A 16,163-nucleotide genomic window follows, 5' to 3' on the forward strand; every position below is an offset into this window, starting at 1 on the left:
AAAGAATACAGATGGTATAGCTCCAACCCAGTACCAGCAAGGTGTACCTAATAAAGTGGCTGGTGAGTGTATATTAATCTGGAAATATTATCAACTATGTATGACTTCACCTTGAGACCCAATCTGCCCCTTGCTGCTCTAGTTTTATTTGATCAGTATTAGTTTCTGCTATGACAAGCCACTTTCTCAATGAAGATTAATCAAGTACTATCTATCTACAGTATGAAAAAAGGCCACTTTGTCGAATATGATTTACCTGGCTTTAAATTATGAATGAGGCCATGACACAAATAAGTATTAGAGTAGAGCAAAGGTCTTAGAGTAGAAGAATTATACTGTATATAGTGCCTATAAAAAGCATTCACTCATTAAATAAATATTTCACTATATCAATCATGGTCAATATAATTTGTTTTCTTTCTCTTAAAAAAATCTATAAATAACCTCTTTAATGTCAAAGTGAAAACAGATTTCTACAAAGTAATGTCAATTATACAAAAATATGTACTGTCAAATAAGTAACTGCATAAATATTCACCCCCTTTAAAGTGACTGACCTAATTCAACAGGGGTCCAGTCAAGTGTTGCTAGTAGTCTTACATTTAGTGAAATAGGGATAACCTGAGTGCAGTGAATGTATCTCAAGTGGTTGTAGTATAAAGACACGTGTGTCTAGAAGATCCAGCCATTCGATAATCTGTATTTCTGGCTACCATTACACCATGAAGACCAAAGAACAATCCAAGCAACTTAGTGAAAAGGTCATTTAAAGTATAAATCAGGGGATGGGTACAAATTTAAACATCCTCCAGTATTCAGTTAAATCCATCATCAAGAAATAAAAGGAATATAGCTCAGTTGTAAATCTGCCTAGATCAGGCGGTCCACACAAACTTATTTCTTCTTAATTTTACCTGAAGTGTACAATTATGTGGACACACTGTATCTGTGTAAACTACTGCTGTCTCAGCCCCTTGATTGTAAAGATTAAAAGCAATAAAAATAATTCACAAAAACCAAACTACCTATTTACTGAGCTGTTTTTAAAGACATAAAAGTATAGTGAGTAAATAGAAGCTAAAAATTACATTTTAAGGAACAGTACTTGGTGTTCAAACACTGGTTTTCTTACCATCAGGGGGTCTATTAGACGTAGCCACCACCACCACTCCGGTCTTAAACAGGGTCTCAAACAGCTGTTTCAGAATCATGGCATCAGCGATGTCTGTCACCTGATGGAACAGTGCCACATAAGAAGAAAGAAACATCATGTAATGTATAATTTACCTTTTTGCACTCCCCACATGTACATTTATAAGTGTGTGCACATCCAAGGTCAAATCATGTCATCAACACTCCATGTTGATTAGTGTCATTTGGGTGTGCTCATTCACTCCTTTGTGTCTGGTCATGGCCATTCAGCTCCTCCATGCACACGCACACACACCTAAAGCACTTGAACTGACTGCAAATGGTCACGAAGCAGCTTTTTGCTGAGGACAAGTATCCACAGCGAGGCAGCGGTCCCGAGCTAATCAACAGAGCCAATGTGAGGATGACTGAACGCAGGCGAGAAAACAAGAGGAAGAAAAGAATAATAAAACACAGAGTAATGTGGATCCAGAATGGGGCCACAGCAGCCATAAAAAAGACATTAATAGGTGTGCAAATGTGATGTATGAACTTGACACAAGGCTAGCAGGTTATAATACATAAATGTAATCCAGCTGTCTGCGGCCTTTTTCATCTCCATTATTTCCAGCACACAATAAACAAAGGTGGTCAACAATGCCGTAGCTAGGATGATAGATGAAGAGCTGTGACCTTTCTATTAGTAATCTAGTGCTTTTGCTTTTGTTTTTATTCTCCCATCATTCCCTCTCTCACCCATTTGTACTTCGGCTAGGTGAAATCACGAAACCCTGAGACAACACAGTAGCATGTATGTAACACTCCTCATATAACATGATGACTGGTTTGTAAAAAAACGCCATGCTGCAGAATTAACTGATTGAGTTTTCCACCTCTTGCTGCCCTGTTTATCTATCCCTGTCATTTTATCCATTTTTTAACCGTGCAAAAATAAAACTAAACTAAAAACTAAGTACTTCTAAAGTATATCTAAGTATATGATTTTAAAAAATCATTGTGAAAAGAAGTGCAGTTATAAATACTTTATTCTACTTGCAATTTTACATTTAAAGATGATCAATTCTCTGATTCCTCTTAAGACCTTCATGACCTTGTGAGGTCATGTGGGGGTACTGTGGGAATATGGGTCACCGGGTCGCTGAGGTGAGCCATCAGGTCCCTGTATGACAAAAGTGAGAGCTGTGTCTGCGTCCTCAGCACAAAGTTGAACATATTTTCGGTGCGTGTCGGCCTCCGCCAGGGTTGTCTGCCCCCGTCTTTGATTCTGTTTGTGATTTTCATGAACAGGAGCCAGGGGGAGGAGGGTTTCTGGTTTAGGGACCTCAGAATTCAGAATTCCATCCTTGCTTTTTGCAGATTTATCTATTTAACCTTTATTTAACCAGGATTTATTTCCCATTGAGATACGAAAATCTCTTTTACAAGGGAGTCCTGGCCAAGACAGCAGATGATGTGGTTCTGTTGGCTTTCTTGGCTCAGGACTCCCAGCAGGCATTTGGATGGTTTGTGGCTGAGAATGAAGCGGGTGGCATGAGTCAGCACCTCCAAATCTGAGGCCTGGTTCTCTATCGAAAAATGGTGGATTGCTCCCTCCAGGTGGAGAGTGAGTCCTTACCCCAAGTGGAGGAAATCAAGTATCTTGATCTCAAGCATCTCAAGTATTGACTGTTACGTAGATCACTGCAATAAAATGCCTCAACTCATATGCATATTTGCACTAATTATTCTTAAACTGTAACTTAAATCACTGTGGTAAATTATTTACTGTACTAATTACTAACTGAATCTATTTACCGTACCTAAATGCTATAGAAGGCTCTCTGTGGTAAAATGTCTCACTTCATAAGCATACTTGCACTTATGAACTGTCTTAAATTTTCTTGCCTACCTAATGTAAATCTACCCACATCCTTTCATATTTTATACTTCTGATAATGTCTAGTTAGCATTCTTGCACCATTTGCACATGAATATACTAAAACAAAACCTAACAAGAGCTTTTACGTATTCATCTCTTAAATTTTTCACCATAAAACACTGTTTAAGTTTTTGCACAGTTTTTGTTCAGGTAAAGGTTAAGACATACTATTGCTTTAAGTTGCTTATGCTTTTTTAAAATAACTTTTTAAAATAATTTTCAATTTTAGTGAATTAATAATAAATAAAGTATCCACTGATTTATCTATAATAATGAAGCTGTTTCATTACATGAACTTTGCATTGGCTGCAGGATATCAATGTCATCACCCCTGCCTAGTTGCTCATGGTGAATTTTCTTGAATATTTCTTGCAGCATTCACACATCAGCTCACTCTGACTGAGGGGGTTGACAGGAAAAAGTCAGGAGGTTAGAGCATCTATTGATAGGGCTATATGCACCTAAAATTTTGACTTGCATCCAAAAATATTGCTGCAAAAAGAGACAACATTTCTGGCAATACCAACGTCAGTCAATACCAAGAATACAGTTATTCCACCATCACCTTGTAAAGAGGATATGTTGCCTTTTGGACTAAAAGGGTTTAAGAAGTAGGGGGTCTTCAGCCCTGCCCTCTCCTCTTACCTCCTCTGCTGTATATAACAGCCACTTCTGATGGCCATACACACAGCATATGCCTCCTTTCATACACTGGAGAGTCGTCTGCTTTTGCATATTAGCCCCACTGCCCTTGCCAATACTTGATTAACATTTGTGCAAAAGCCTTGATTTCGCTAAAGAGAGGTGGCTAGGGGCACCAAATTAGTGCCTGTATATGAGAGTGATTGTGTGTAATGAGAATCAACAGAAAGCCAAGGCTCTGTCTCTCTGAAGGGGCCCCCCGTTTCCTCCGACCACAGGATTTTATTATTTTCATTACAAAAGAATCATTTAAAAATGACCTTTTATACAACCTGGATTTGTTTATTCATGTGCCCTCAACATGGGCATAGTATGAGGGGCAATATTGATTGCTGAATGAGAAAGGGGGAAGAGAATGGGTACCCACAGAATGAGAAAGGTGGAGGGGGGACTGATGTAGCACTTGTGGAACACAAAAATAATGGCGCAATCTCCGTCCGCCAATGCCGATATTTAAATGAGCATCCAATTACTCAAGCGGCTGTCAGTTTGCAGCGAGGCCCACGGGTGCCAAATTAAACCTCTTTTGATGTTACACCTTTTCATGTACACAACCTATGAGCAATTTCACAGAGGCTGCACAGTCATCGAGGCACTGAGACAATGACGCTGGAGCGTTTTCTTCTCACTCCTCTTCTTCTTCGTCCTCTCTTCCACATCTTTCCATCTCGGACCTCTCAATGGTGAGGATTCATTAGGGGGGCTGTCAAAGGAGGGAGGGGGCTACAAATTACTGATAATGGCACAGCGCTAATGAAGAGAATGGAGAAATGTCATTAGCATTTAAGAGGATAAGATCCATCTGACCCGCCGCCGCCAGTCGCTTTCTAGCTCCACTCACTTAAGGAAGCAGGAGAGTGCGACTGATACCCAGAGTCTCATTTGCATGGCTGAGTGGAGGAGGATGCTGATTGGTATAGACCCCACCCCCCACCCCCTTCACCCACACGCATTCACACATACACCCCCAACTCTCTTCTCCCAACCTTTGCAACCTCTTGTTTATGCATCACAAACAACACGCACATGTCCGCTTGTTTCCCCCTCCATTCACCAGTAGCAACAGTCGACGAGGGAAAACAGCAAAGCCGGCAACTGCAAACAAAACAAATCAATGAGAATGCACGATTTCAAACGTGAAAGACGCAGCGGATGAAAGGAGCAGGCTCTTGATCCTCACAGATGCATAGAGAGTGATTAGAGAGAGCAAACACACCTTCTAGGATCTTTGACCTGCCGGTATTAACTGTAATGATATCAGTGAGAGGAGTGTCATTGTGCTGCTAACAGATGTGTTTGGCTGATGATGAAGACAGAAGCACATGTCTTTTTTAAATGCAATGAATGACTAACTACCACACAGAGCACACAGAGAGCTGCAGAAGTGGCTCTTTCTTTTGACACCAAAGGGTAAAATAATGAGATGTTCTGCAGCTCTAATGGCAGAAGATACCTTTTAGCTGTGTAGATCAGGTGGGAAAACAGTACATGGCTGCTGTTGCTTTTTGAGAGCCAGCTAACTGTGTGTAAACATAAACAGGCGACAGAAGCAGAGTAATAACTATTAACTACTACAGGAAAGAGACTTAGATCGCCACTAAGTCATTTTACAATGTTGCTATTCTCATGCATGACCACTAGGTGTCCCCAGTCTTATTTTTGTGAGATGGAAAAGTCAGAAGCATCCAGTTGTTCAGGCACCAGGTTTGATGGTGCACTGAAAGTGGACATGCAGCAATGAACTCAGAAAACACAGAGTGACACATATTTTCTCCCTTTGTCAAGAGAGGACAGTAAACTACAATGTAGTCACACCTGAAGACAAAAGAAAGAATGGCCAAATATCACTTTCTTTCTCCTTCATGGTCTTAATATCTCTGGAATCTGAATTCCTGAGTAGTCTCAGGGCCTGTGGGTTTTGCCAACATACACTACTGCCATTTCACCTGATACTGAATACACCATAAGCATCAAAGATAAGGAAGACACAGAAAGAAATACAAGCATGCATATCTTATTTATATTATGTAGATATGATGTAGAAACATCCAAAATACTGCCAAACTTTTTCTAATGGTAGATACACTTTTGTTAAATTGTGTTCTGTCTGAAACAGTGTGTGACATATGGATTTTATAATCATAATCATCATTTAGTATCTGTTATTTTGAATATCCTCTCTTTGCAAACTTATTCACATCTTTAAAACACCCTCAGAACAGACTGATATTTTTTTCAAAATAAGCCTGCAAAAGGAAAAACACAAAGCAACATGAAAAACTGCATAATGATCATGTTTCAAAAACCATGCACTAAATAATGTCTAAACAACAGTCTGCTCAAAGAACAAGTTTAACAGTATTATACTTCATTTGTCATAAATTCTTAAGTTATTTTAACATTAATTTAAAAAAAGAATGCATGCATGCGTTTGTGTTTTTTCTTATCTCCTCATACCATAACTGCTACCACAGGAATAAGCATGAGAGGATATTTCCAAATGTAACATGAACCGCTAACACGATGACATATTACTTAAAATTAATTACTTAAAATTAGGGCTGTATTTATGTACTACCATTGTCTGTCTCTATATGCCAGCCCTGTGATTAACTGGCCACCAGTCCAGGGTGTACCCTGCCTCTCGCCCAATGACAGCTCGGACAGCCGCAGTCACCCCCCTCCCCATAAGCGGTATAGAAAATGAATGGATGGATGTTCACTTATTTCCTTTTCAATCAATGACAAGTTCCTTTTTCCATGATTCTCATCATATTTTTGAACTATCCCTGGTTCCGTTTAATCTTTCAAAATAAAATCAGGTCTGTATCCAAACAGGTAGTCAATTCTCGTTTTTGTAAGACAATACAACAGTCCTAAATGAAACAGAAAGGGGAGATTAATTGCAATTAACTACAGAAATTCTGAGATTATTCACAATTCAATATTTTAATCAGTTGACACCCCTGCCAATTATATTTTTAGTCACTTGCATAGGTGCATGGAAATGTAAGAGGATTAGGGACAGAGGTGAAGGAATAAATAATGCTGTGCTCTTTAAGGTCGAAGTCAAAATGGCGGGAAAAAAGTTTAAATATCTAAAATTACGTTGAAATTCTGAGGGATAATGTTGAAAAACTGTTTCCAGATTACCGTGAAATGTCAAAAATAAAGTTGAAATGCAATTTCAAGAAAAAATTCAAAATGTTGATAATGTCAAACCTTATAAAACCATAATAAACAGCCTTTTATATTATAATTCATATTTTGATTTAACAACAAAGACATTCTTTCTCTTTTGGCTCATTAACAGTATGTTTTGTCTAAGATCTGTTGTTTGCTGTAGTCTCATAAGGTTTTACTTATTATCAGATTTTTTTTGGTCAAAATTGTATTTCAACTTTATTTGATCTTGAAACAGTATTTCAATTTTATTCTTGCAATTTCAACTTTATTCACAACATATCCACTTTCTTCTTTTCATTTTGGCATTAATCTCAAAGTTATTGTTTACCGTTTTACTTTTCCCTTTGAATCCATGACAAGTTCCTTGTTCTTGTATTAAATTCATGTCATAATCTTTGAACTACTGATGGTTCCTTATTTTCTTTCAAAATAAAAGCAAGTCTGTATCTAAACAGGTAGTCAATTCTCTTTATTGTAAGACAACATAAATGTCTTAAATGAAACATAGTGGGAAGAGTAATTGCAATTAACTGCAGAAATTCAGAGATTAAGTGCAGTTGAACATTTTAATCAGTTGACTGCCCTACCAATTAAATGTCTAGAGAATTGTATATGTGCATGGAAATATATGAAAGAGGATTAGGGACAGAGGTGAAAGAATAAATAATGCCGTGCCCTTGAGATTAAAGTCAAAATATCAAGAATAAAGTAAAAAATTGGGAATAAAGTTAAAATACTGTTTCAAGATTAATGTTGAAGTGTTTAGAAAACAAATCAAAATGTCAGGAATAATGTTGAAATACAATTTCAAGAAAAAAGTCAAAATGTCAGGAATAAAATAAAACCTTATTAGACAATAACAACAGATAAACAGCAGATCTTAGACTACCACACTGTGTTGGTAAGCTAAAAGAGAAAGAATGTCTTTGGTATTAAATCCAATTATGAAGTTTAGTTTCACAAGTTCAATGATGCAAGGCTGTTTGTGGTGGTTTAATAAGGTTGGACTTTATTCTTGACATTTTGACTTTAATGTTCAAATTGTATTTTAACTTTATTGTCAAAATTCAACTTTATCCTCAGTTTTAATGCCAAAGTGCACAATATTATATTCCCCTTCCCCTCTGGCTGTAATCCTCTTCTGTAGAAATGTCTTTAGCCTAGAGGTTAGGTCGCCCCCATGTACATGGACGGCCAGAGTTCAAGTCTGCCAGTGGCTCCTTTCCCACTCTCTCACCCCTGCTTCAGATTCTGTCCACTGTCCTCCTCTACCAATAAAGGCATAACAAGCCCAAAAATATATCTTAAAAAACATCTTTGATGCATATCCAAATAAAAAAGTCCAAAATCAAATTACTGTGAGGGTGAAATTCCTGTTTATGGCAAATAGGATAACAGACTAATTCTACTTTAATCATGATATGATATGATATAAATCCCAACTGTTCAACATTGCTGCTTGATTTGTTACATGTACGATACAAGATATTTGCTCCCAACACCTGTTCATCTGTGACCTAAAAGTCACTCAACCCCACCACCTAACCAATTTACCTGCGAGAATTATCATTATCTAGTGCTCACAATGATTTAATCAACAAACATGTAAACAAAACTGTTCATAGAAATAAAGAAAGCACACATATGCATTGGCTCCTAAATGTTTACCCTGTTGTAAAGTCTTTATGGTTATTAATTTGACCTATACATCTAAGATGCAGCATGTCATTATCATAAATAATTGGTCTAGTGATACACTTTATTTATCATTGTCACTTATTATTTAGCACTAGTGTTGGCATCATTTACCACAGTTACTCAAGTTTATATATCAGTGGAGTATCAAACCACAGTATTTAGAGCTCTTATTGTTTGTTAACTACTTGAAGCTCGTTAAGCTCACACATAATACACACACTCACACAAAGTCTGTAACACGCTCGCTCACCTGAAACTCGTCAAAACACAGGAGGCAGGTTTCACTGCTGATCTCCATGGCAACCGGCGATATGGGGTCATAGGTGAACATTTTCCCGAGCCTTCGTTTTGGCAGGCTTTGTTTCCTCCGATGGATCCCTTTAAAGCAGGACACAAACGTCAGACACATCTTAAAGCACACCTGCATCACAAACCCCAAACCCCGAGACAATACTGAATAAAGCTGTAATTTCACCTGTTTGCATAATGGTAGACAATTAGCAGGGCTTCAGGACAAACACGGAGATAAATATAGGAGCTCGGAGGAGTCAGAAAACTTACTGGAAAGTCATGCAAGCCAATTAGATGTATTTTGTTGCTGAAGAGTGGGAGGAGAATACTAACTTTTGTGGATGTCCAACATGAAGCTGTTGAAATGGACTCGTTTCTTATGAGGGTTTTCCACATTGTTGTAAAACATGTCCATGAGCATGGTCTTCCCTGTGCCTGAAAGGAAAAGGGATTGCAGAAAAATTAGGGAATATCAGTATGATATCAGTGTCAGCAAATGTGAACCTTTCTACCAACATTTAAAACTCATATATTGGCTTAAAAAATCTGCCTATATATGCAGTAAATATTGGCTGCACAAACAACTACAAAGTGGAGTTTTAGGCTGGACCTATGTCAGATGAAGTCTTCTTTTCTTTATTCATTATCCCTCCCCTGCACTTTAAAGTGTGTCTCAAGGACTGAAATTTGTTCATCCTCAGACTTTTAATATTGTCTTTGAAGGACTGAAGTTTTAGGTCTTAACAGCGTTTAAACATTGGTATAGATATTGGCTCATATTGTTTGCAAGTATTGTCCAAAATCCAATATCGTGCATCCATCGTAAAAATATTATTCAACTTGAACGTGATTGCATAGATCTGAAACTATAGTTATGTGTAATACATATCCTTGTTAAGTTAAAAAGCTACAAATCTTTTAAAAAAAAAGTTACATGAGCCATATCATGGTCTAAGGTAAATTCTTCATCTCAACCTCTTTTTTATAACCTCAAACTTCTGAAGCACACAACATAAGAAACACACAACTCCTTTGAAGCAAAAAAAACGTGAGCTGAAAATTACAAGCATGACCTGCAGAGGTCCACAAATCTGGAACGAGCCTGAAAACCCCTTAAAAATTCATAATCTTTGGCTGTCTTCAAAAAGAGCCTTAGACAAGAGCTGCTACAAAAATGTGTTCAATCCTAGGCCCTTGGTGGCTGAGGGTTTCTAATCGTTTCTAAATGGCTTCCCATAAACTCCAGTTCAATCATATTGTAATTTTCTAGGTGATATTGTCTACATAAATGATATAAGTATCACAATATATTTAAGATCTTTAGAATAAATTTTAGTGCATTTTAGAGTTTTGAGTTAAAATTAAGAATACTGGTTGAATTTTATTGATAATTGTGTATATTATGTATCATATATGTTATTTGTAAATTGAACAACCATGTCTGGGCCCCTGTCTACAAGCTCCACACCACATCTGGGGAGTCCTATTACACAAATTCGTTTTTTATGAATTATCAAACTGATTGATTGACTGATTGACAGAAAAGCCTATGCTAAATGGGTAAAAGACAACATATAAATATATCCACCTACACTATATTAAAATATCTTTTAAGAGACTAAATTAAAGGACGTTTTACAAACTTATAAAAAGTATTCCACTTATGTCTTTCCAGTGGCCTTTCATGGCCGTTCTTGAGAATTACGTGCAAGTTAATAGCTGGTACACCTTATTTTTAAGGCTCCTGCAAATGTGATTTTTAACAAACTTAGTAAACAGTTAACCACTCAAGGATAAAATTTCTCAAAAGTAGCCATTGTGGCCACAATACTTACATTAAGCTAAATGTTTCCACAAAGTCACCAGATCGGCTCAAATCGACGTAGCACCTGCCCTGACTCACTGGTCCTGCCTTTGTCAGAGTTTTCATACATATTATTTTCCGTTTTCTGTTCTTATAATCTCACGTCATTCACTGTTTTGAACCTTTTTTTTGTCATAGCTTTGCATCTGTTAACCTCTCCATCATTGTTACCGACCCCTTTCTCTTGTTTCCCACAGTATGCATGGCACCTCAACATCAAAAGTATTACATTTATTTCCGTGGATTGATACGATTGAGGCAGAGCAAACTTCTGCTTTTCTGCTTGACAGCTTTGACAAATTGCAGGACAGCGTACCATCGCTATGTGCAGTTTACCAATCAGAATAAAGTATTGAACACCACAGCCTAAGTCTGAGTGATATGGTGATCCTTAAGTGTTTCTTCAGTCAGATTACTTGATCAGAATTAACAGTTGTATTTATTTCCCACAATGTAATCAATTACTTAATATCTCATATCTACATTAGAGTTTCCTTGTTTTTGCTGTTGCAGCATGCTGGTTCTCAGCTGGGGGCCTGGACCCAAAAGTGGGCTGTGAACAGTTTTCAAGTGGGAAGCAAAGGTGTGCTGGAAAAAAAAAATTGGGCAAAAAGATCTATGATGTGCAAAGCCTGAAGTGGAAACACAGCATATCAATACGTTTTTTTTAGCTGCTTTTCCCAAGACGATTACTATTTTCCTCAAGAAATGACCAAATTTCCATGCTGCCTTGGAAAAAGGAGTAAAATCAAATGTATGCACACAGTTTCTTCTATAATGGTGTAGCTTGTTAAAGGTCACATATGCAAAATACTCTTTTTCCGGCTTTTCTAGCAAAAATATGTGCCCCTGGACAAATTCCCCACCCCCTTCCTCCGCCTTTCAGAAAATGTGTGCTGAAAAAAGCCTTTCTCAGATTTCCCCCTCATGACGTCATGTGGGGAGTTTGGTTGGCCCTCCCCGCTTTGAAGAAAGTTCTGTCCTCCTCTCCTGATCCATTAAGCCACATCCATTTCCAGAGAGGGGCGGAGTCAGGGGCGACGCCAGACAGTTCAGTGACATTTAAAGACAGACACAGAAACAGCTCGTTCTGAACAGGGCTGAAACAGAGGGTTTTTTAGACACGCAAATATCCAATACTGGAGTGTTTTCTCTGCAACAAACTTCACAGGCAACCTCTGAAACCAATATAAACTTGTCTTAAAAGGGTAAAATATGTGACCTTTTATATATGTTTTTTTTTTTGCCCTCTTTTTTTATTTCAAGTTTTGTTCTCCTTAGGGTCCAATCTGCCACTTTTAATCAAATAAACATTTGAACACTAAATATTTTTAAAACTTGAGGTTGTGATTTCTTATTAGGAGGAGGCGGTGGGTCCTGATGCCTGACCAGTTGAGAACTGCTGCTGTAGCATAAAAAATGTATAAAATGTGCAGTATGTTATCTTTTATTTTGTACTATAGCTTTGTAAAAAAACTGAAAATAACATCTAGCTTTTACTGCTCAATGACGGTTAAGTTATTTTCTATTTAATGGTAAATATAGTGAATAACAGGTCAGTGAACCCTAAATGGCCACTCAGAATCAAGTATTTATCACAGCCAAGTAATAATCATGGGATATACTGATGAAGTGCAACTGATGTTGATGACATCTTAAACACGGTCTTACCAACATCTCCATAGAGATAGAAGCCTTTGGGTGGAGGTGGTGGTGGTGGTGGCTGAGGGAGTTCCTCCTTTGTTGGAAAAACAGGAGCAACAAGGAAATGACTGTATTATGTTTGTTTTATATTAAGTCTTTAAACAGCTGCTTGTCATTGGAAACAATAATGCACCACAGTTACCCATGAATCAATTGTGCTTTTTTAAATTTAATGCATAGATTAATTCCTTATTACAATAACAAAACATTAGAACTGGTGACCTATATAAACTTCGTTATATTCATTACCATATAAGACTGAATCATGGTTTGATAAACACAGTATGCTGAGGCATTAAGCCACCACTACAGTGTGAGGTTTCACATTCTCCAGACTGGCCCGCTGCAGGGGAGGAAGACAAAGGGGATCTAATCAACAAGACAAGCCGGGGTTCCCACGAAAGAAAAGCATCATCAGAGGAACAATGGGGGGATTTGTCAGACAAAACGGAGAGGACTGGATGAGGCTCCATACGAGATGGAGTGGACTTGTCTGTGCAGCCTGTTTAGCGCTGCTAATTGTGATACGGTACTGTTTCATTGAGGTGCTGCTGGAAGTCATTGTGCTGCCTGCCTCCTATCATCAAAAGGTCCTTGCTTCAAAAAAAACGTCTTCTGTGTGACTGGGCTGAGAAATATTCACTAAAGCCAAATATCTCTAAAGAGCGCCTACACCATGAAAGCACATATGTCATCAGTGTAATCACCATATGCAGATGATACCTTGAAATATCTATGTAAACAGAAGGAGACTGGATTGATGTTTTTATGGCGGATTTAAAAGTGGTGCTGTTGAAGATGGTCCATCTCTGTAACCAGGGCAACGCCAAATGGTTTTGGATGAACTCAGCACTAAAAAAAAAAGATGTTTGTGCTCTTAAAATTTAATTTAGCAACTATTTAATGGAGACTGTTCTTGGTGTCCCTTGCACTTAGTGTCCACTGCACAAGGAGCACTTGACTCTGCTAAATGCACACAATGGCCAATTGAAAACTAAATGAAAAAACAAACTTGTTACCCATCCTCTCTCTCTCTCTCCCACCCGTCCTGTCCTCCTGAGCTGGAGTGAAACACTGGAAGAGCAACAAGCCTTTCCTGTAGGCTCTGGCAAAACAGTGTGTGACTTCTCCCTGACTTCCCAGGCTGCCCTCTAGCATGGCGGGGTAATTGTCAGCAGTGGCTGGAAGCCATTCTGCCACGGCAGAGTGGAGAAGCACAAGGCCGTCCCTCAGCCACTCTGTCTCGCTGGGCTCTGTGGCCTCGTCTCCCCTCCCGGTTGGAGGATGTCGACTGGCACATGAGTGGAAAGTTCACATGCGGGACAGGGTCACTTTGGCTTTGGAATGACTCCTTTTAGCATGTTTATCTTCAGCTAAAGGTGTCATGTCTCGCAGTTATAAGGTTAAGGGAGTGATTGCTGTGGTCTAAGTTCAGAGAGACTGGTACAACTGTCCTAATCGAAAAGCCATAATATACAGGAGGACTCCGATCAGGTCTGACTTAGAGAGGATGGCTCCAGCCAAACAATGGGCCATTGTTAGCCGACCATCCGCAAAACCACGCCACATTGGGTCAATATTAAGTCAAGTGTACTCTCCTCACAGACTTGGTCAGTTAGCGAGGACAATGGCGGCACTTTCACAGAGAGAACAGACACCGAAAGGACAGTGGTATGACCTGATTCAAACCAGAATAATTGCATAAGTACTCCAGTCAGAGTGTATGTGTGTGTGTGAGAGAGAGAGACAGGGCAAGAAATAAGGTGCAAAAAGGAGCGAAGGGGGGTTGGTGGTGTTGATAGCCTAACACCAAAGTGTTTGTCAGAGTCCCGAATCAAAAGCAAAAAGGACAAGAATGGGGCAGACAATGGGGATCCCCTCATTACTGCATGGGGACGGTGAGAGAGTGAGAGGGGTGCCGGGACGAGCCCAGCGGGAGGTCTGCCCTGCTGCCTTCCAAAATCTCTGCCTAACTCTGTGTGTCTGTGCCAGCCAACCAGCAAAAAAAAAAAAAATCCCACCACCAAATAGTAGACAGTCAGCTCCCCTGACCTAAAAACAACAACAGCCCCCTACATTACGCTGGTCCAAAACTCACATGCACAATACGCTTCCCAGACCCCTACCCTCCCTTTGACCTGAGCCTCATGGCCACCGTGGGTGCTACAACTGGAGTACAGTGTGGTGGACTCTGAAGTCCCTCCATATGTTGGATGTCAACGGAGCTCAGTGACAGAATGAGGGTCCAGATGCCACACTGTGAAAGGCTGTAAACAAAGCCATGCTGGCGTGTAGATGGTAAACAATCAAAACAGGTTGCTATTTTTGTTATTCTAGCCTGATTTTTGCTTCAAAATCATTTTAATATCAGGATTAACTTTTTTGTCTTTACAGTGCTTTAAATACTTTTCATAAAAGTAAAATGTGCTTGTCAGTTTTGATACCAAACAGCAATGATTCAAAATCTCAGCAGACTATACACTAACAAGTGTTATTTTGTGTGGAGTGTGTAGAATAGTGCATGAGTAAAAGGGGATCATTTCTTTTTCATTTATACTGCACTTGTCTCCAGCTGGAGATTATTCTTCACGAGGAAATGTTTAACTGATCAATTTTCAATTTGACAACAACTGTGCTCTTACTTAAATCATTTGCAACTTATCATTATTCTATTCAGCATCTCACAAGCTGCTAGTATATCATCGCATCATAAAATCAACCACTGAATACAGGCGTCATAAGCATCTTCATGAATACTTTGCATACTCCACCAACTTATGCAAACAATACTGCATGATATTAACCTGAGTAGTTCAGACAACTATCAAAATCAAATTTGATAGTATATGCCTAATAGTGTTGAGCTTGATTGTGTAATCTACAAATGGCACATACTCCTACTTCATTAACTTTGACTTGGCAATTTATTAGGTGTGGGAATCAATGGGTAACAGATATTACTAAAAGAATCGTGCAGGATTAATATATCCATTTAATGCACTTTGGTGTCTGCTTGACCTCTTGTAACATTTCATTTTTAAAAATTAAAATCACTGCTGTCTGACATTATCCTGCTGTCTTCTTCTAACATTGCTAGTCATAACCCTAACTAAAGCCATAAACGCCATAGTTAGGGGTCATGATGTAGTGACACGGTGAGTCGACTTTTCAAGGAAATGTTTGGAGTGCAGTTTATCTTTTCAATTTAAATACCAAAAGTAATGTTATAACTGTATTGCACAAGTCAGGACCACAATATCAATATCATATAATTTATAAGTTACTCACACAGGTTCCAATTTGCAAGTAGGCAGACCTTAGAGCCCCCCCCCCCAAGCTAGAAAGTTGAACACTTTTGTGTACATCTTCCTCCTGCAGGGAACGACATCTGGCAAAGTCAGAACAGCACATCAGAAGATCAGCTGCCTTCAGTAAATCCATGGTGTGGTCTTCAGCCAGTCACCTTACGTGTTTTGATGAACAGTATCAATTAAAGGTAGATCGATAATCTGTCTGACCGATTATTGATGCTAATTATTGGCATTTAGCTGATAAGGCATTTTATTTTACTGATAATTGATCAAATCAATTAATTGAAGGTGTGCTGCTTGGGCTCCACCACAAGGTGTGTGTTCCCCTTTGGCTTTG

General features: G+C 38.7%; 1 protein-coding gene across 1 annotated transcript in view; it reads right to left on the bottom strand.

The window, feature by feature from the left end:
- Positions 1-16,163, bottom strand: part of afg1lb (AFG1 like ATPase b) — a 49,537-nt gene that overhangs the window by 32,079 nt on the left and 1,295 nt on the right. The window contains exons 3-6 of the mRNA XM_041804723.1: positions 12,483-12,549; positions 9,281-9,382; positions 8,907-9,034; positions 1,133-1,232 (exon numbers count right to left, since the gene is read on the bottom strand). Coding sequence (XP_041660657.1) covers positions 1,133-1,232; positions 8,907-9,034; positions 9,281-9,382; positions 12,483-12,549 — 397 coding nt within the window. The remainder of the gene's footprint in view (positions 1-1,132; positions 1,233-8,906; positions 9,035-9,280; positions 9,383-12,482; positions 12,550-16,163) is intronic.

The sequence above is a fragment of the Cheilinus undulatus genome, linkage group 14 (assembly GCF_018320785.1).
Source record: "Cheilinus undulatus linkage group 14, ASM1832078v1, whole genome shotgun sequence".
In the NCBI taxonomy this organism is placed as follows: domain Eukaryota; kingdom Metazoa; phylum Chordata; class Actinopteri; order Labriformes; family Labridae; genus Cheilinus; species Cheilinus undulatus.